This window comes from Gobio gobio, assembly GCF_949357685.1.
Source record: "Gobio gobio genome assembly, chromosome: 10".
NCBI lineage: Eukaryota > Metazoa > Chordata > Actinopteri > Cypriniformes > Gobionidae > Gobio > Gobio gobio.
Genome location: NC_137116.1, coordinates 7,652,565 through 7,675,743, shown reverse-complemented (window position 1 = coordinate 7,675,743; position 23,179 = coordinate 7,652,565). Strand labels below are relative to the sequence as shown.

The following is a 23,179-nucleotide window of genomic DNA, read 5'->3' as shown; positions in this document are numbered from 1 at the left end:
GGAGGAGCTATTCCTCAAATCATAGCGAGAGCTGGGAATAAGACAGGTGGGTGGCATGAGAAGTGTGCTCCTCACCTCTGCAGCTCTTCGTCTGATGGGGTGTATTTGTCAGTGACGCCAGCGAGGTCACCGAGCACCTGAGCGCTGTAGACCGTCAGACAGGCCAGCAGGATGAGCTCCTGCCAGGTGGCGCTCAGGAGCCGCGTGTAGTCCTCGATGGACAGCTCGCAGAAGAACGGAAGCTTCTTGATCCAGGAGATCTGTCTGAAGAGAAGCTCATCTGCCAGCCGGCACAGCAGCGCGAACAGCTCCACCTGAGTGACCCGATACCTACGCACCAGAGATCAAGAGTGAGGCACGCCGTCTGGATGTGGTCACTTTACAAACATAAATGCTTTACAATGGGTGACGGTGCACATGGCTGATGAAGGATGCTGCGTCTACATTTGGAATTGTTCTTTTAGTTTCAAAGCTCTCTCCGTCCACACCAAAATCATCAATGTGTAAAATGCAAAGGCCGTTGAAATGATACGAGAGACCAGACATAAAGTTCTCACAATATTCTTCTAGCACGATCATTTTATTAACAAAATATCCCACCGCTCACTGGTGCGTTCGGGTCGCACTCAATCGCCACTCCACGTCTGGTCTAAACACATTCGCCTCATGTTTTGATGCAGGACAGCAATTAAGATTACATTTACTTTCCCAGATAACAAAAATATGTTCTAAAATGTTTTCCCACCATTCCCATTAAGCTACGAAAATGTTCTCTGAACATTCAAAACGTCCATGTTACTAGCATGCTTTAACATGTTTGCTAACAATATTAAAAACATTGTGAAACATGTTGTTAGCATGATTTAACAAGCTTTAACACAATGCTAACCTGTTGCTAGCTGATTAGCATGTTGCTAGCATGAGTTGGCATTTGCTAACATGGTTTAACACATCGCTAGCATGATTTAACATGTTACTAGCATGATTGAAAACATTGCAAGCATGTTGCTAGCATGATTAGCATGTTGCTACAATGATTTAACACGTATCTAACATGGTTAACACTTTGCTAACATGGTTAACACATTGCTAGCCTGATTTAGCACATTGTTACATGATTAACACATTGTTAGCATGATATAGCATTTTACTAGCATGATTTAGCATGCTCCTAACATGATTTAGCATTCCCCTAACATGATTTAACAAATTTACTAACAAGATTTAACACATTGTTAGCATTTTGCTAGCATGATTTGGCACATTGTTAACAAGGTTTACCACATTGCTAGCATGATTTAACACATTGCAAGCATTTTGCTAGCAAGATTAACATGTTGCTACAATGATTTAACACGTTGCTAACATGGTTAACACATTGCTAGCCTGATTTAGCATATTGTTACCTGATTAACACATTGTTAGCATGATATAGCATGTTACTAGCATGATATAGCATGTTACTAGCATACAGAGCGAGCAGAAAATGAGAGCAGTTCTGTTTTTTGGCCACAGGTGTCAGTCGCGAGTTTAAATTTCAGAAAAACGCAAATAGCCCCTTTAAGCTTGTTTCTATATTAGTTAATAGTAGTAGCTGAAGTGTTAATGTAGGTCTACTCATTCCTGCATTACTTCTTGCATAGTTACTTATTATTGACAGACCATTATTCTAAAGTGTTACCAAAGAAAGGTTCCATTAACAATGTATAGATAATGTTTTGAGAACATTATTAAAGACCAGATAACTTTGAACAAACATTCTATTAATGTTACTTCCTCGCTAGAAATTTTAAGTTCAAGGGTCAAGGGTGTCGCCTAGTAATGTTCCCAGAAGGTTCTGAGACAGTCATTATGTGGAGTTATTTTAAGGGTTGGGGGACGTTATTTGGCGGATCTTCAGGGAACATTCAGGGTATTCTGGGAATGTTTAGGGGACCATTACTATAGGATGTTCCCTCTAGGTCTCTACACTATATTCCCATAACGTTTGCAGGACCTTTAGGGGACCAACCTAGAATGTTATTTTTGGTCCTATTTAGGTCCTTCCATCACGTTTACTGAATGCTTTCAGAACATGTTTGAGTGAATCTATGTACAATGGACTGCTTTGCAAATGAGGGTCAGAAAGTTGCTTCTCAAAAATGGATCAATACCAACTCTTCGTGATCCAACTTCATATCCAGAACACGCAAGTACCGCACTTCATAACGTGTGTGTTTGTAAATGGCCTTTCTGAATGTGCTAATGTGGCTAAAGCTACCATTGTCTCTTACTGTATTCACAGAGACCAGAGCTTGTTATTTTGAGTGAGTGAGTGAGTGAGTGAGTGAAGTGAGTGAGTGAAGTGAGTGAGTGAGTGAGTGAGTGAGTGAAGTGAGTGAAGTGAGTGAAGTGAGTGAGTGAGTGAGTGAGTGAGTGAAGTGAGTGAGTGAGTGAGTGAAGTGAGTGAGTGAGTGAGTGAGTGAGTGAGTGAAGTGAGTGAGTGAGTGAAGTGAGTGAGTGAGTGAGTGAGTGAAGTGAGTGAGTGAGTGAAGTGAGTGAGTGAGTGAGTGAGTGAGTGAAGTGAGTGAAGTGAGTGAGTGAGTGAGTGAGTGAGTGAGTGAGTGAAGTGAGTGAAGTGAGTGAGTGAGTGAGTGAGTGAAGTGAGTGAGTGAGTCAGTGAGTGAGTGAGTGAGTGAGTGAGTGAGTGAGTGAGTGAGTGAGTGAGTGAGTGAGTGAAGCGAGTGAGTGAGTGAGTGAGTGAGTGAGTCAGTGAGTGAGTGAGTGAGTGAGTGAAGTGAGTGAGTGAGTCAGTGAGTGAAGTGAGTGAGTGAGTGAGTGAAGCGAGTGAGTGAGTGAGTGAGTGAGTGAGTGAGTGAGTGAGTCAGTGAGTGAAGTGACATGTGGCAAAGTATGGTGACCCATACTTGGAATTTGTGCTCTGCATTTAACCCATCCAAGTGCACACACACAGTAGTGAACACACACAGACCGTGAACACACACAGACCGTGAACACACACCCAGAGCAGTGGGCAGCCATATTGCTGCGGCACCTGGGAAGCAGTTAGGGGTTCGGTGCCTTGCTCAAGGGTCTCACGTCAGTCGTGGTATTGAGGGTGGAGGAGAGCGCTGGTTATTCACTCCCGCCACCGACAATTCCTGCCAGGCCTGAGACTCGAACCCACAACCTTTCGGGAAGTCTGAGTCTCTAACCATTAGGCCACGACTGCCCCCTAAAAGCCAATTTATACTTCTGCGTCGAGTGTACGCCGTAGCTACATCGTAGGCTGTGTGATGTACGCGTACCCTACGCGTACCCTGACGCGCACCTCTCCGAAATGTAACAACGCGTCAATTCTACGCGGACCGCAAGCACCATGATTGGTCTGCCAGAACCCCTCCCTCAGGTCAATAAATAAATCTGCGATAGGAGTGTGTGTGTGTGTGTGTGTGTCCAGAAATGGGATGATAGTTTCTTCCTTACGTCTGCTATAACACAATTTTTGTAGTCCAGAGATTCTTTATGTTAGTAAATAAATACATAGATCCGCTAAGTATAGTTTATTTATTTTCTCATTAAAACCAAAGATGTTAATCAGTGATTGCATATCAAGAACAGGGACACATTAGGGTACATTTCATGAATGAAGTCTACGCAACAGCAATCGATTGCCCGAGCCACCGCTACTGAAAACAGCGCCACGAGCTCTGCATGATTTCACAAACGCATTCCAGCGCCAGATCGCCTCTTATTTAACTCTACTAATCAACTAGAGATGCTTAATTTGTTTTAGATACAACAACTCAAGCTGCAAGAAAAGCTGCTATCTCACTGCTGATACTCCGACAATGAATGTAACGTTACACATTCTACACAACAAGCTGCTTCTTCTTCAGCTGTTGTCTTGATTACACCATCATGTCCGAGGACACTGTCTACTAGCGTCTGCATGTGGAATTGCACATTGACGCAGACAACAACGCAGAAGTACAAATTAAAACCAACGCGTAACTTGCGCCGTAGAGGATACGGCGTAGGTCAGACGCAGAAGTATAAATTGGCCTTTAGCCCAAAAATGCTCACTGTCTGTACAATTCAGAAGCGCACAGCTCTGATCTCTGTGAACACAGTCAGAGGCAATGGTAACTTTAGCCACATTAGCCGTCACCGTCCTAACCAGCACATTCACAAAGGCGATTTGCGTACATTCACAAATATAATGTGCAGTACTTATGTGTTCTGAATATGAAGTTGGACAAACAGTTGGTATTGATCCATCTTTGAGAAGCAACTTCCAAATCCTGCATTTTACTGACCCTCATTTGCAAAGCAGTCCAGTCCAGTGTACATTGATTCACTCAAACATGTTCTGAAAGCATTCAGTAAACGTGATGAAGGACCTAATAGGACCAAAAAATTACATTCTAGGTTGGCCCCTAAAGGTTCTGCAAACAAAATGTAGTGTTGAGACTGAGCACTGAAAAAGACATAAATGAAACGTTCCCATCTGACTAACAGGGAACCGTATGAGAACGTTCTGTTAACATCCCAAATGTCCTCTTTGTAACGTTGTCATGTGAGCATAAAAAACTCCAAAATGGAACGTCCCCCTAACGTCATATCATGAACCTTAAACTGCAGCACTTTCATAACCAAAAGAAGAAGTTTTAGGAACGCCCCTAATGTTCAATAAAGGTTTTCGAACCTTTAGGGAATGTGAGAACGTCCCCCTCTACGTGGGTAGAAGAACGTTTGTTCGTAACAGCCGAAGTTCTGAGAATATTCTGTTAGTTGGGCCGGCACATAACGGTATAACCACAGATATATCGATCAGTACAATATGACTAAACGTTCGTCATCATTTTCAAATACGTTCGTTTTTACAGTCCGCACTACAATGCAAAAGCTGTGTTTTAAAATGTATCCAAAAAGCTCAGTTTTCGCCGGACAAAAACGGTGTCTCAGTGTAGACGGAAGGCCAAACAGGTGTGTTTTCAGATGCATCCGGATGAATTTAGGCTAGGCCTGAATGAGGTGTTTACCCGTCCTCGATGAGCATGGGTGTGCCCAGCGGGGCCAGTTCCTCTGCTGCCACCAGCTGGCTGATGAGCGTATGGCTCTGGGGGTACAGACTGCGCGGCTGGGCGGCGTATCCGAACAGGTGAGGCAGGAACTGGTAGTGCTGGGCCATTGCATTGCCAATGTACTGTTCCCTCAGAGCAGCGGTGTAGCCATTCAGCTCCACAGAGCGGCTGCGTGAGACAGGAAGGAAGACGAGTATACTTTACACATGCACAGCAGGTTTATTTCAATACATCTGAGGTGAATGCAAAGGAATCCAGTCTTTCGTGTTCATTGCAGCTGAAGGCTTTTGAAATTATTCCTATGGAGCAGGGAATACTCACTTGGATGAGAGTGTGGATACGGGCGATGGCTGATTCCCGTCGGAGACGCCGTTGCCGGGAGAACTGTGGTCACTGTCGCCATTGTTTCCCCAAGTGTGTTCCGGCATGTTAGCTTCATCCTTGAACTCCTGTCCGGACATAATCCGTTCGATCTCCTCATCGGAAATCTGCGCAAAGAGAAATACGTTGACATAAATTTCAAAACGGTGCAAAATATAATGTGTCATTCATCAAATTTGGAATCCACGCTATCTGGAGTTTGGCGTGAGAACAAAAGATTTCCCCACACAGATTTCACAACGGGTTCAAGTGGTCATGTATATTTGGAAATTTTATTCAAATCTGAAATTAAGTCATTCATTAAGGCAAAAGGTTTAAAGTTCAGTGAATGTTTGGGAGCAAAATTTCACACAAGAGTTGCACGTAGATTTTGCAATGGCTTCAAGTTGGTTACGTGGATACTCTTTTAGCGCAAATCGACTCGCGTACCGCTGACCGCCGGTAGCTAGTTATTTTAGTCTATAAAGTTTTAAATATGGATATTTTTCTTACACAAACGCACCACTTCGCTTCAGAAGGCCTTTATTAACCACCCGGAGCCGTGTGGAGCAGTTATATGATGGATAGATGCACTTTTATGGACTTTAAAAACGACACAGCCATTCCCTGCCATTATAAAGCTTGGACATTTTTAATATAACCTGTTTTATTGGTCTGAAAGAAGAATGTCATATACACCTAGGACAGTGCTTCTCAATTATTTTTTGTCACGCCCCCCCTAGGAAGAAGAAAACATTTCGCGCCCCCCCCAGTGCTCGCTGGTTTACTGAAGTTGCATTCACAAAGCGGGACGATTGTCGCAATATTCAGCACGTTTTCGATGAAAAAACTCAAGCGGCTTATCAGCGTGATTGGGGTGTAATGTCTGTAAGTGACGCCTTAATTTATTTGGCTTCATACTGTCCGCTGCCAACATTTTTAGACACAGTAAACATACCGGTCTTTCTTCGTCTCCCACCGTAGTCGCAGTGAAGCCAAACGCAACATACGCTTCGTCATATTTCCTCGTCTTAGCTTTCGGGAGGCTTAACGTGTTTCCCTCATTATCTCCGTCTCTCTCCGACTTTCTTTTCATCCCTGTTAAATATTTTTCCATGGTGTTTGTTATCTACACTTCATATCTCCTGCTCTTTGATGTGTGCTCTTGTTCGGGGCAAAAAAAACACTTCCTGAAAAAGTATTTTCCCCGGGGACTCGCGCGCCCCCCCTGGTGTCGCTTCGAGCCCCCCCTGGGGGTCGCGCCCCACTATTTGAGAAGCACTGACCTAGGATGACTTGAGGGTGAGTAAATCATGGGATCATTTTCATTTTTGGGTGAACTAACCCTTAAGACTAAAGGTGAGGTCACATGTCACATTTTTGCATGTAAAATTATTTAAATTGGAAATTCCATCTGGAACTTTCCGTTAAGGTGAAAGATTTCTCCACGCAGATTTTGCAAGTTTGTTCGCACTGATCTTTTTGTCAATTTTATTTTAGACAGTTGTTGAATTTTGACAAAAAATCTGTGTGAACGAACATGAACCTGTTGCAAAATCTGTGCGCAGAAATATTTCGTCCTTGTGCGAAGCTCCAGATTGCATGGATTCCTATTGAAATTTTGCTCATGAAAATTATCTTAACTATGGACAATGTGACTACAACTTTAGCCTTAATGAATGACTTTTATTTTAGACAGTTTTTGAATCAAGTCATTCATTAAGGCTAAAGTTGTAGTCACAAAAAATATTTCTCCAAAATTTTGTTAGATTTTTTTAGTTGGTCACAGAATCACCAAATAAATTTAACAACATTTTAAAACAGGCCAACATAAATACACAAATACAACCGAACAAAGATACATATGAAATAAACAGTGCTTCTTAGGTAGGTCTGACAGTAGTTTTCAAGAACACAAATAAAGAAAACAAATGTAAATGATATTCTTCATTGTATACATTAAATATACATTAATCCTCATTAAAGTTAGAATTTAGTCAAGAGTAGTGAGTAGTTTTCTCTGTCTTTTGTTGTTTGATTAACATTAAATATGTGAACAATGCTGGTTTATTAGGCTGCTGTCACTTTAAGAGCTGCACGGATCCAATTCATAGTTTTCAGTCACGTGACTGTCACGGAGCCTTGGAGGGCAAAACCGCCAAAGAACTCCGTAGAACTGCATTACAAGCCTGCCAAATTTCCATCTTAAAACAAAAATATGTGAACAAGATGCATGTTTTGGGCACTTGTGATCTATATAAAGCACCTGCTGCAGTATTTCAGTCACTAAAAACAGCGGGACGTTTTTAAAATGCTTAACGTGAAATAAGTGAGTTGCATCAATAAAAAATGCCGCAATGTACTGAAACAGTGATATTAAAAGATCAAATTCAGTTTACAACTTTTTGATGATGCATCTTTATACAGGCGAGCAGATGAGCCAAGAATATGAACGCAGCGTGTTTTCTTTATAATGGGTTTCGATGGGAAAAATACGCTTAACGAGAAACCTTGTGTTGCATTAATATTCTGTGTTCGCCTGCTTTCCTGTACAAAGTATACAACATCAAAAAGGTGTATATTGAATTTGGAACTTACTGCATTAATACTGACTCCAAACCTGGTAAAGATGACTGGCGGGCAATGGAGCAAAGCCTTGTTTTGCCCTCCAGGTGGGCGTTCCTATAAGTGACGTCACGTGAAAACTATGAATACACTTGAATATTTAAATTCAAGGTTTTGCTCTCCAAGACATAATTATAGCATAATTTCACAAAACAAAAGTCAGACCATTCTGTTTTTGCTTTAAATCTTGAAACTACAGTATACAATCTAATTTAAATTTAATTAAAAAAATTTATGCTCATGCTACATGTGTGTAACATCTTTTCATCTGGCTCTCAACCTAAAATGAGTTTGACACCCCTGTCTTAAATTAATGTGAACAGCTGATAAATAAAACACTTGTGTATCAGTGTATTCATAGTTTTCACGTGATGTCACATACTTATAGGAACGCCCACCTGGAGGGCAAAATAAGGCTTTCCTCCATTACAGCCAGTCATTTTTACCAGGGCAGTATTAATGCTAGCCTGGATGCCAGCCGAACTTTTGACTTTTGTTTCAAAATGTCTCAAACAAATGTCTTGACATTGTCTCAAATGTTTGCCACAACATTTGAGCTCGGGCAGTTCGGTCTGGACTTGATGTGTAGAGGAGTAATTATGCCTGAACAGAAGCTGTTCGGACCAATGAAATTGTCAGGGCGGGCTTTATACGATGATGGACAGATGATCAACAGTAACGTAATCATCCACGTCATCAAAGAGCGCTTGGGTTGAATTTGTTCTAATCCTAAACGGAGAACTTGTTCGTATATGCATTCACCTTCACTATTTCTCTCAGAAATGATGATCGTGTTGGTAAGTACTCTGTGTATCTCTTCTCCGGAAAAAAAATGGCGTTTGGGGGGTAGAATATGTGTTATTTTGGAAGGTTTGCCTGCTAAAATTTGCATTCCTGGGTCTATATATCACATATTTGGGGTCGCTTCAACCCGCGGACATGGAAAACAACCCGCGGTTTTGGCAACACATTGCAGTTGAGTTCTGTTGACATTTGACAACTAACGTTATGCGTCGCTCCGTTGCTCTGATTGGTTGTAGGTCTATCCAATTGAGGTCTTTCCTGGTTCGGTTGAAACACGCCCCATAATTACAGCCCAACGGAGCAGTATCAGACTCATATTCTGACTAGAATTTAGTATGACGACGTCAGGCTATATTAATGCAGCAAGACAGTGATATTAAAATACCAAATTCAATATACACCTTATTGATGATGCATACTTTGTACAGGAAAGCAGATGAACACAGAATATTAATGCAACACAAGGTTTCGCTTTAAGCGTATTTTCCCATCGAAACCCATCATAAAGAAAACATGTGTTCATATTCTCATCTGCTCGTCTGTATTTAGATGCATCATCAAAAAGGTGTAAACTGAATTTGATCTTTTAATATCAGTTTTAGTACTTTCTTTAGCCTGTCGTCGGTTCACCCTCTGTCTGCTGCTTGATAAGCTCTTCTAACGGTTTTACTGCGTGATTAATCTGTATTTAAAATTAAGTGGTGCAAAGTTGATTTAAAATAAAACCCATATCAACATATCCCAGATGAGCGTTAAACTTTGCTTAATTGAATCCTTATTGGTGCAACTTATTAAACGTCCCACTGTTTTTAGTGACTGAAATACTGCAACAGGAGCTGTATATGGATCATAAGTGCCCAAAACTTGTTCACATATTTTTGTTTTAAGATGGAAATTTGACAGGCTTGTGCTGCAGTTCTACGGCGGTTTTGCCCTCCAAGACTCCGCGACAGTCACATGACTGAAAACTATGAATAGACATGAAGCGCAACTCCATGAGCCTTATTATCGCTCTTAATGCGAACACGACAGAAAGAGACAAACCAGCGTTTAAGTCAAGGCCGTGCACTAAAAAATCCCAATTGATGAGTTCAAGCCATCTTTAAGTGTGTTTTATTTTGTTGTCATTGTGTGTTGCAGAGGCAATTAGGCCGAGTCAATAAGAGGCGTTCTGTAGTGCTGGGATCAGGTGCAAACAAGAGCGCTGTATGCACTAACAAGCTACGCCTTTATACACGCTTTGTCCTGTCAAATACAAGCACAATAAATAAGGCTTAAACTCAATGAATGGAGCCTGAAGCCTCATAATCAGAATGACGTCGGAGAAATACGAGGCAAAGTAACATCTAAAATAACCTCCATAGCAATGGCCAAGCTTTGGATTATTACGCGTGTCGAGGGTCACAAAACAACATATTCCCTCATATGAGAATTAAAAACATTAAGCTATAGCGCTGCCATTCACATCCACATTCACGTGAATGTAGAAAAGCAGTTAAACACAATGATTTTATGAGGTCAGCTGACAATGAATGAGAAGAACGACAAGGCAATCTATTCACCGGAGCTCTGGCCTTGAGAACAGCGACTCCTCTAATGAAATTAACATCTTTAAATTACCCAGAGGTCACTGGGAAAACTCGTTAGCGAAACGAATCAGCTCTGTTTCCTCAACTCACGACCGAAGAGGGCATGAACGCTAGCGGCACGGCTGCGTTAACACACGGCGGGCACGAGAGAAACTCTAGAGGAATGGCAGGGCAGGGATGGAGTAATTTGTTTGTGACTGATGAAGAGAAAGTATAGAAGCGCTAAAGAACAGAGAGATCTAATCAGATAGGAAAAGTCCATTTGTTTTGAGAGAAAAGGGTGTGTGTGTGTAAAGTGGGTACCTGCACAGGCCCGATGCTTTTGTTCCTGCCTCCCGGCATGCCATCTTCTCTGATTGCTGCAAAACACAAAACCAAATGGTGAACTGAATGTACATTTAAAAAGAGTTTTACCTTCGAAATTCTGAAAAGCTTCGCCTCTTTTCAACATCATTCAAAGAGGTTTGTGTGTCCCTCATGTAGACCGTTTAGATGTTAAGCGCTGAAAAACAAAACAAAAGCGCCATGCTTTCAACAATGCAAAGGCTTTGGTGAAGAACGCCAGACATTACAAAACCAGAATCTAAAGGTGATGATACATGGGGCAACTTTTTGAGCAATGTTGCTTGGGCAAAAAAAAAGTGCACCCATCCATTATAAAAGTGCTCCACATGGCTCCGGGGGTTAATAAAGGCCATCTGAAGTGAATCAATGGGTTTGTGTAAGAAAAATATCCATATTTAACATGTTATAAAGTAAAATATATAGCTTCCGCCAGAGCGCCTTCCGTTTTCAACTTATGGGAAAGTGTAACTGGCGTGGCGATGACGTAAGCCATATAACTCAGATTTTATACATCTGAAAAAAGAAAGTCAGATACACCTAAGATGACTTGAGGGGGAGTAAATCATGGGGTAATTTTCATTTTTGGGTGTACTATCCCTTTAAAAGGAACACGCTAGACTTTTTGGGACTTTACCTTATTCACCGTATCCCCCAGAGTTAGATAAGTCCATATATACCATTTTCATCTCCATGTGTGCCATAACTCTGTCTGACGCACCCACCGTTAGCCTAGCTTAGCACAAAGACTGGAGGTAAATGGCTGAAGTAAAGCTGATGATGAATTGGTAATGCATGCTCGTTCTTCGGCTTTCTAACATCAATGTTTTAAATCTAACATTCCTCACATAATATAGAAAAGCAATACGCCTTAAAAGGTAGGCAACATCAGAAAGGCTAGCAATAGCACGTACACTGTAAACCCTAACACTCAAAATAATGAATTGGTTAGAGTAGAGCCAACTCAAATTAAACAAATTAGTTCAAACTAATACATTTTTATGAGTATTTAGAACTTTATTTTCTTTTGATTTCTTAAAACTGACACATTTTAAGTAAACTGAACTGCTTTATGACCTTGTTTCTTTTAATTTAGACCGAAACGGGGCTAGGATTTCTCCCAGCATGCTTTGCCATGACACACAAAAGGGAGAGTAAATGCTAAAATTAAGTGTTATATTATGTTTTTTTTGTGCAAGATTAACATTTAGTGGGAGATTTAGTAGTATTTAATGATTTGTTAGGTTAGTTTAGAAGAGTTTCTGTTATGTTAGGTTTAAGTTTTGTAGGGTTTCCATCATGTGACGTGTGGAGCATGAGCTTAGTTTGAGAACAGATTTATGTTAAAGGAACAAGCCGACTTTTTGGGACTTTAGCTTATTCAGCGTATCCCCCAGAGTTAGATAAATCCATACAAACCATTCGCATCTCTGTGCGTGCCATAACTCTGTCTGACGCACCCACCGCTAGCCTAGCTTAGCACATAGACTGGAGGTAAACAGCTCCAGCTAGCCTACTGCTCAAAAAGTGACAAAATAACACCAACATTTTCCTATTTACATGTTGTGATGTGCAGACATCCCAACCTGAAAAAAGTAATTTCAGGGAGGTATCTCTTCTCAAGATTGTCATTGTGTTTATACTTTATACTTTCGTTTTTTGGGGCACTCTCCCTCTGCCATGGCGCTCCAGTTTCTAGATACACTGAACTGATTAATTCGGTGCGGGAGAAGAGATTAAAGCCCGCCCACACTGATAATTGATTGGTTGACTTACCGAAACAGGCCAATCAGGATGCTCTCCGTCTTACATGCGCTTCATAATTAGGTGCACACTAGCACACACACGCAAGGTCGCTCTCTCTCCCTCTCTGCCGTGCGCGCGTGCAGTTTGTGTCTCGCATGCGCGCTCTTGCTCACACGCTCTAGATTGCGGGAGAATTTAACTAATTTGCGGGCATCAGGGAGCCGCTATCAATATGCGGGAGACTCCCGGAACTTCCGGGAGACTTGGGATGTCTGGATGTGTATAGTTACATCGTTTGACCATCTAGATCGATATGGCTAGGAACTATTCTCTCATTCCTGCGTAAAAATCAAGGAACTTTGCTGCTGTACAATGGGTGCAGCAGTGCAATGAGATTACGCAACGCCTGAAAATAGGCTAACTTCCATCAACATAACCAACGTGATAACCTACTTGCACAGAGAGCGTGCTGGGGACTATTTTCAGGCGCTGCGTAATATCATTGCGCCACTGCACCCATGGTACGGCAGCAAAGTTAAATGATTACTACGCAGGAATGAGAGAATAGTTCCTAGCCATATCGCTCTAGAAAATCGCAACTTTTCATTTTCCGTCGGTCTTAGTACACATCACAACATGTAAATAGGAAAATGTTGGCGTTATTTTGTCACTTATTGAGCAGTAGGCCAGCTGGAGCCATTTACCTCCAGTCTTTGTGCTAAGCTAGGCTAGCGGTGGGTGTGTCAGACAGAGTTATGGCACACACAGAGATGAGAATGGTATGTATGGACTTATCTAACCCTGGGGATACGCTGAATAAGCTAAGGTCCCAAAAAGTCGCTGTTTTCCTTTAAATGTATTATATTGCTGTACTCATTCTGCAAGTGCTATGCTATGCTAATTCTACCAAAGCATCGTGTTACCAATTAGAAAGGTGGCATTTATTGAATTAGCAAGTTAAAGCTAGTCAAGTTTCCACTGCTAAAAATATTTAAGTTGGTCGTTTTAATTTAAATATATGAATTAGCTTACTCAAATATTTCAAGTTCAGAGCAATTCAAATGTATGATTACGAAATAAAAATCTGCATGTTCTGCTTACTTAAACTTTAATGTTTTAACTTAAAATTGCCACTTTTTTTTTTTTGCCAACTTATTGGGGTTCACAGTGTGTATTTGAATGGCATGTGCCACTGAATGTTGTGTAAAACCAGTGCTGTATGTTATTGATCACCTATTCTAGGAAACACACAACATAAATCTATCATGGATCAATACCGCATTACAGACACATCCGTTACGGTAAACTAGTAGGTAACACTGGCCAGCGCAAGATAAACAACAACTTACCACAGTTGAGGAAGATCCACAATTTAAAAAAAAAAATGTTTTAATCAAAGTCTGATATTGATCTGAAAAAATGTAGATATAATTTAAGAGGTTAGTGGCTCTCATGGAATTCTGTAATAAGAAACAAAACCATTTCTAACACCGTGAACATGCATTCTTTCTGGAGAAGCATGAATGTTTTGATCAAGTATTTGACTTGCTGTAGACACATTATAACAGACATCCAGTTTAATATAATACCTCCAGACCTACATTATCTGCATTGTGAAGAGCCAGTCTCAAGGTCCAGAACTTCAGAACTATGTAATATGTACACTATGTACTATATAAATAGAGTTTAATTTGAGGAGGTCAAAACTGTGGTCATCCAATTAGATTTAAGTGGCTAAATTGTTTTTTAAAAAACTTTAATTCATGGACAAAACTTCTCTTCCCTTGTGAAAAAAGTGTGCTAAATTATACTGAAAGTTCAAGTGTAGTGCACTTCAAACCTTAGAAGTATATTTGAAACAACTGTACTTACATATAATATAATATTACTGAATTACAAGGCCACTTAAGTGCACTTTAAGAGAGTTCACTTTTCAGGACTGTTTCTTAACACACTTAAGTACACTTTTAAAAACTTTATTTTAAGTTTTTTTTTAAGTAATTACGCATAATTTACTGTTATTACTATGGTAAATAACATGTAACATGTAACAAGGACACTGTAAAATAAAGTGTTACCAAATAAAGTGTAACCCAAAACACCTGTGCTGCTGTTAATGTGGGATACGGGTCAGGTTAGGACAGGTTTAGTGGTATGGGTAGGTTTAAGGGTTGTTAAGGGGTCAACAGTGTAATTACAGATTACATCATGCAGGTACATTTTACATACTATGTAACAGTCTTAAAACATGTACAGTAGTGGCCAAAAGTGATGTCTGGAGGGGACATTTGTTATTAATGACCTCACAAGTTCAATTAAACCATCAAAATAGAAGTCAAATATTTGATATATATTTTAAATATTTGATTCCACTTTATTTTAAGGTGTCATTGTTACAGTGTAATTATATATTTAAGTACTGAGTAACTACATGTACTTACTATAGGGTTAGGATGAGAGTGGTTTTGGGTTAGTTGCATGTAATTATGCATAATTTATAGTTATTACTATAGTAACTGCATGTTACATGTGCAAAAATGACACTGTAAAATAAAGTGTAACCAAACGCACTTTGTAATTCAAAATGAAAGTTTTACTTTAAAGTACATTTGAAAGCATTATGTTTTTATAAACTTTAAAGCAGCACACATTTTGATGTGTTTACTGACATGCTAAAGCACATGTGAAGCACTTGACTATAATTTTAACTGTAGTGTTAAAGGTGCACTATGTAACTTTTCCGTCCGCTTGAGGTCGCCTATTCAAAATAAAGGTGTAGTTTGATGACGGCAAGTTTGAGCGCAGAATCTTGGGACATGTGGTCTTCACCTCACAGCCGGTGGAAAAGAATCGGGATCGGACTCGGGATAGAAATCATGTTCATGGATGCGATTATTAACGTTACTGTAGTATGAAGCAGAGCAGGACGAGTGTTGTGGAGCTGAGCAAGGCTGCAGGAGCGATTGTTAATAAGATGAACGCAAAACACGCCTCTCGAGCAGCGGGACTTTTATTATGCCACAGTCGCCGGCACCATTTCTGATTTTCCGGTCATGAGTATGAGGTAACGCAGCTCTGTTTATCATATTAGATACATCTGAGTGTGTTGAAAATGATGTTATGCTGTTACTCTTTGCATTCGCTCGGCGGCTGCTATGACACTTGTTCCACACTGCAGTGAGAGTAAAGCATTTCTCCAAAATAAAAATGAAAAAATCTGTGGAAACCGAGGGTAACGCAGATATGACGCAATTGACAGGCGACATCCTCACACGTCCCGGTTCCTTGGTTAAAATAGCAATTTTCTCACCATTTACAAATAGTTGGAAACATTTGGGATATTGTAAGTACTCAACTGAACAAAATATATAAAACTGGCCTAGTGATTTTTTGGATATTTCGCTGAAAAAAATGTTACATAGTGCAGCTTTAAAGTTAATATATTTTAAATGTATTAAATTACAACTAACAATTACAAATGCGTAATTACAAATATATTTAAATACATGACATACACGTTTCAATAGAATTTCTTTTATATTTAATAGAATATATTTTAGTTTACCATAAATGCTTTAACTGTATTTCAAAAACAACAGGAGTAATTATGAAATTACATATAAAGATGTATTTAAGTTCTATTTACGTGTGTCAAAAAAGCAACACTCAAATTCAGCTAATTGAATTTCATTTAAACGAATAAAACTGCAGTCGAAGTGCAATTAAGTGTCCAAAATCATTGCGTTCAGTTTGCATTTAAGTATATTATTTCCATAATAGGTAAAAGTATGGTAAAGTGTATTTCTTACTGAAGATTTTGCATTGACCATTTGTAGTGTATAAATAATAGCTTGTATGCTGTACAAAATGCATAAGCTCTGATAAACCCACAGTCATCTCCTGAAGATGTTTCAGCCCTAACCCAAACATAAAATATGACCGTGAATAATGAGATCTAAAGTAATGCTCGGTCTATAGTGTTTCTCACAGGCTCACGTGAGCTCAGCTCTTGTGCATTATTGACACGGTCACTAGAGGGCAGTGCTGATTGGTTTAATGCATTTTCCCTTCTCTTGGGAGGGAAACCCAGTTCATACTAGTTCAAGCAGGTCACCTGATCAACCATCTAAACCAGCTTGGACCAGCTGGAAAACACACCAGCAAAAGAATTTCAAGAAATGTTTGTGTGTTGGAAAGGCGTGTTTGTGGGTGGACTCTCTCTCTCTTTCTCTCTCTCTCTCCGTCTCTCACCTTTGCGGTTCATCCCCATCTGCAGGCACTTGAGCAGCCGGCAGTACTGGCAGCGGTTGCGCTGTTTGCGCGACATCTCGCAGTTCTTGTCGCGGCTGCATCGGTACACGCGCTTGTTGCAGATGCTGCGCTTGAAGAAGCCCTTGCAGCCCTCGCAGGAAATGATGCCATAGTGCAGTCCTGTGGCGCGGTCTCCGCAGATGAGACAAGAGCGCTGCTCAGCCTGGTCATCTGAGAGAAACACACACACAGATTAGGACCATCATATGCACATATACACCTCTAAACGAACATTTTAGAGCGATCATTTTCCTGAAACTTGCACTGTCAATATAATAAATAAAGTTGCTGCCTTACATTTTTAAGTACAATCAACTTGGATGTCGAAGTCATTCCAACTTAAATTACAATAAACTGACTTTAAAAAATGAGTTGAATCTTGTATAACTTACACATTTCTTTTTTTGAAAAATGCTTGTAAAAACATATGCTGTCATAACTTATTGATCATATATTTTTTTACAGTGTACATTCACATCTTTGCTATGAAGATGCGCTACTGTTCAAAGGTTTGGGGTTGGTATAGACATCAAGTTGCTCACCAAAGCTGCATTTATTTAATCAAAAATACAGTATTGTGAAATATTATTCCAATGTAAAACAGCTGTTTTCTATGTGAATATTAAGTATATTAAGTGTTATATTTTCCTGTGATCAAATTCAAATTTATCATCATTACTCCAGTCTTCAGTGTCACATGATCCTTTACAAATCAGTCTAATATGAGGATTTGCTGCTCAGGAAACATACATATACACACATATATATACATATACATATATTATTATTATTATTATATTATTTTTAAATAAATGTTTTATTAAGCACAACTTTCTTTTCTGCTATCCAAGGCTGTGTGGGTGAAGAGAAATAATATAAACCAATAATATTTGCACCTTCCAATCACAATCTGATGTGACTGAATATCCAATAATTAGGTAATTAAAGTTAAAGGCATTTCAAAAGTCATTTTGTGTTGTTTAGGAAATTTTGTTTTATGATAAATTAAAGTAAAAAAGAACCCAACACCAACACCGAAAAAACAAGTATAGTTAATTAAAAAATATATGTATATTGCAAGTCTTGTACACACAGTTTTTCAAGTAACTCTCACATATGGAATTAAGTAAAAGATAACTGGATTAAGTCAAATTAACAAAGAAAACAGGTTGACGTTTACTTTGCAATACTCTGTTTCAAGTACATTTTACTCACACTGTGACCCTGGACAACAAAATCAGTCATAAGGGTACATTTTTTTCAATTGAGATTTATACATCATCTGAAAGCTGAATAAATAAGCTTTCCATTGCTGTGTGGTTTGTTAGGATAGGACAATATTTGGAACCTGAGGTGCAAAAAAATCTACATATTGAGAAAATCTTAGTTTTCTCCTTAGCAATGCAAAAAAAGTCCTTAGCAATGCATATTACTACTAATAATACATTTTTATATATATTTACAGATGGAAATGTACAAAATATCTTCATGGAACATGTTCTTTACTTAATATCCTAATGATTTTGGCATAAAACATTTTTTTTGATCATTTTGACCCATCTAATGTATTGTTATTGTTACAAATATACCAGTGAGACTCATGACTGGTTTTGTGCTCCAGGGTCACAATAACACTGAATTAAGTCAAGCTTTTAAAGTGCATGCTTCAATACGTGGTACATAATAACGGTAACATTCATTAGATAATTTTTTCAGTATGAATGTGTCATTTTGAGTAGAAAATGGACTCCAGATGTCACAAAAGACTAACTACAAAAGCAATGATAAAACAGTGTATATACAGCTGGAAAACAGTGAAAAAGCAATCATGCATGCCCCAGTGCATGACGGGAACACCAGTATCAGAAAGTTAAGAAGGTTTTACTTAATTTTATAATGTTGATAAAAGTGTGTTCTATTTCAGGGCTTTTCAAAGCTTTAGACGCCACGGACCCCCAGACATGAACGTCATCGTGTGAGGGACACACATCCTGAAATTTACAAGACATCTGACTTTTATAAACACCCACCTAATACACTAAAAAAATATATATTATCTAACATTTGATTCTATTAAGTTACTTTATTTTATATATTTTCTACTCACTATAATAATGTAATGTTAAAGGTATAATTTTTTTTTATTTCAATCTAATGTGAGTGTGTGTAATAAATAAATGATTAAATGCAAAATTAACATGATAACATATAAAATAAAATGTTAATTAATTAATTAAATAATTAAATTAAAATAAATGAATAAAAATGTGAGTAAAATATACATTTTTATTAAATTAATAGATGAATAAAAATATTTTAATTTATTTATTTTAATCTAATTTATTTATGTACATATATATATATATATACATACACACACACACATACACACATACACACACACACACACACACACACACACACACACACACACACACACACACACACACACACACACACACACATACATACATACATATATATATATATATACACACACACACACATATATACACACATATATATATAAATGGTATTTCTCAAACTTTTGCATGTTTATTTAAGCTAATTTACTTATTTTAATATTATTATTCTATTATTTCTTACAGTTTTACTCCAGGCTCTCACATATATTAATATCAATCTCATTTATTTATAATTTTTTACACTTTTATCATATGTTAATTTAACATACAATCATTTATTTATTCATTTAATCTAATAAAAAAAATACATTTACTTATTTTAATTGTATTATACATTTTTATATGCTTACGTTAATTTAATATTTAATAACATATTTATTTATTTTAATCTTATTCATTTATTTATTTAAATTTTTCATGGTTTTTCTAGACTTTCCCACAGACCCCCTGTCACTCCTTTGCGGTCCCTTGGGGTCCCTTTGGGCCCCAGTTTGAAAACCCTTGTTCTATACAGTATGAATGTAATCCGGACGTACTACATCCGCCATGTTGTCATTATCATGTGACCGTTCCGGCGTCACTGTCATTCACAAATCCTGTCCTGTGGCCTCATGGGATAGTAAAGAGTCCATCAGATGCACCCTTCAGAATCTCGCCGGAAGCAGTAGCTGCTTTTTGCCCGCTCTTTTATGAGTGCTGTGAATTCACACAAACTTCTTTTGTCACATACTGTTTTTCACCTACTATACAGTTGGGAAGTGTGTGATTTGGGACGCAGCCTAAGACAAACACACATACACACACACACACCCTCCCCCGGGTTGTGACCAGATGGGTCGGTGCCATGGTAACTGTGAATGCGCGAGGAATGTGCTTGCTCACCGCGGCTGTGGCGTCACGGCTGACTAAGCGAAGAAAGGGTTCAAACCGAGAGCAGCGGAAACACTAACCCTCCCTTGCTCCCTCGCTCGCCCGCTGTCAGAGTCACGAGATCAGCTAACACTGAAGCCAGACCCCCGGCTGCAATACAATCAGCACTGGAGGACAGAATGAGCTCGGATCCTGAGCCAATCGCTCTCTCTAATGACCCATTAACAGAACATACAGTGATGAACAGATTAATTTCACTTCATAAGAGGGAATCACTGAAGAATCCGACGCTTTCGTTGGTTAAATGGGGAAGAATCAGCAGTGATGACTGTGTAGTGAATAAATAATGGATTCTATCAAAAAGATTTGCATTAATAAAGCCTATAATGTATCATATCTGATGCTAAATTACTACATGATTAACATGATTAAACCTGTTGCACACTCTTAAGGGAGTAAAAACATCAACTTATGATATTGCTAGTAATATTTCAAGACAAACACTTCCTGGACTGAAGCAACTCAGGTTTACTTGATTCAAATGTGAGTATGAAATATGATCATCAGGATTTTGAGGAAGGTTTATCTGTTCATCTGTCAATCATCGTGTCGCATTGCTTTATATGTTTTAAAACGACAGAGATTTGATCATAAAACTAAGCATTATAATATCATAAGACATATTATTGGCAGATATTGATATTTATATGCATTTTATGTAAGTGTCTGCTATACTGTAATAAAGATCATTGATTTACTTTTTTGGCCATATAAATACCAAATTGCTGTCTTTTTGAAAATTGAGCTGTTTTTTCCTCCATATTCTCACTATATCTCATGAGCCATAACCTTTTCTAGATGTATTGTTGTAACATTTTATCTAAAGGTTCAATAAACTGTTCAATTAAAAGGAAAAAAAACTATTATTTTATATCTACACTGTAAAAAAAGATTGTACTTTTTTCTTTTTCTTTTGTCAAATCAACTTAGATCATATGTGGTTCAGATAACATACTATTTTAAGTTTCTGTTGATTAAGCCAATGTCCTTCATTGTATTAACTCAAATTTTTAATTTCAATGAACTTCAAATTTTAAGGCAACAGGTTACTATTTTTTTTCCCAGTTAAAACAACAATAATAATTCAAGGCTTTACACAATTAATATAGTGCTAAACGGCAGCATTCAAGTGATTTGATGAATCAATTTAAATGAAAAATGATTCTGCACTGTAAAAATATTGTTGGTTTAAAAAAAAATTAAAATGTTTAATTCATTGAAATGAACAATTGAAATTGGTTTAATAATAGAAACTAAAAATATGTTTTTTGAACCAGATTAACTATGTAAGTTGATTTGACAACAGATAAAAAGTTGTGATAAATCATTAAAAAAAAAATGTTTTTTACAGTGTTGATTTTCAGACGGTATCTTTCTGTTTGTGTAAAGGTGATCGTGTGATGAAAGATGTACGCGTTATAAAAGTGGAAACTGACCGAAAGTCAAGGCGATAAACAAACCCGGATGATCTCTCGGTGAAAGAGAGCCGGGGAGAAGAGGAAAGAGCTGGCGGGGTCAACGGCCGGGGCTGTGGACCATTAACAGAGAGTTCAAGTCATAAAAACAGGGTCACGGCCCAGCGCCTTTTCTTTCTCAATACGAGAGGGAGTTCCACCGGCCCGTCATTACAGCGGAGTCAAGAACAGGCCATTCATGCCATCTGACGCGCCTTTCCTCCTCTTTAGGACTGTATGATTACAGTGCAAATGCCGTCTTTTCATCAGGCTTTCAAAGCAGCGATGCTTCAGTGTTTTCAGAGGAGCCGGGCGAGCCGGAGGGGTCAAGAGTGCGCGGGTACAGTCCAGGGTTACACACGTGTTAAGTGTGGCCTTACTTCACAGGTTTAAAGCTTCATATTTTGACCTGAAGCAAGAGGCTTTGTTTACAATCATTTGAAACGGTTTACACATGACAGGATAGATGACAGATGGACATTTTTCCTTGCATTTTGTTTCCTCGGGTGCTTCAAAAAAGGGGTCACAAGAAAAACAAATCGGTCGCACGACTGCCGATACTGAATGTTTACAATATACACTACCACACCGGAATACATTTATAATGTTACAAAAAAAATTATATTTCTTTTTATCTGTCTATTCGTCAAAGAGTACTGGGGGGGGAAAGATATTGAGCATCAAATCATCATATCAGAATGATTTCTGAAGGATCAAGACTGGAGTAATGATGCTGAAAATTCAGCTTTGATCACAGGAATAAATTACACTACTCTATATATTCATATAGAAACCAGCTGTTTCACCTTGGAATAATATTTCACAATTTTTACTGTATTTTTGATCACACAAATTCATTAAGGAAACATCCCCCAAGTTTTGAATAGTGTATTTGTGGTATAAAATTAAGCAACAGCGAATAGTTGAAAATGGCGCAAATAATCAATCAGTTCAATTTCAATGAATCTATGCATTTTTTTCATGTATTAAGTTAGTTAAAACGTTAAATGTGTAAAAAACTATATATTATGTATTATGAATATTATGTAAATATCTACATATTTATCAAATAAATATTACTGTTGTTATTTCGACCATTTAAATGAAATCAATAAAAGTTAAAAACATGCAAAAGAACTGCAAAAAAATGCTTTTCTTACTTAGTGTTGTCTTGTTTTCAGTCTAAATATAAAAAAAAATCTTACATCAAGATGCAGTTACTACATAAGTATTATATCTTGTTTTCAAAAAAAAAAAAACTAAATTAAAAAGTGCACTATGTAACTTTTCCGTCCGCTAGAGGTCGCCTATTCTAAACATAGGTGTAGTTTGATGACGCCAAGTTTGAGCGCAGAATCTTGGGACATGTGGTCTTCACCTCACAGCTGGTGGAAAAGAATCGGGATAGGACTCGGGTAGAAATCATGTTCATGGATGCGATTATTAACGTTACTGTAGTATGAAGCAGAGCAGGACCGAGTGTTGTGGAGCTAAGCAAGGCCGCTGGAGAGATTGTTAATAAGATG

General features: G+C 38.4%; 1 protein-coding gene across 2 annotated transcripts in view; it reads right to left on the bottom strand.

The window, feature by feature from the left end:
- Positions 1–23,179, bottom strand: part of nr6a1a (nuclear receptor subfamily 6, group A, member 1a) — a 229,221-nt gene that overhangs the window by 8,463 nt on the left and 197,579 nt on the right. For both annotated transcript variants that reach the window (XM_079827178.1, XM_079827179.1), the window contains 5 exons: positions 16,784–17,014; positions 10,748–10,803; positions 5,388–5,554; positions 5,025–5,234; positions 76–330 (listed from right to left, as the gene is read on the bottom strand). In XM_079827178.1, coding sequence (XP_079683304.1) covers positions 76–330; positions 5,025–5,234; positions 5,388–5,554; positions 10,748–10,803; positions 16,784–17,014 — 919 coding nt within the window. The remainder of the gene's footprint in view (positions 1–75; positions 331–5,024; positions 5,235–5,387; positions 5,555–10,747; positions 10,804–16,783; positions 17,015–23,179) is intronic.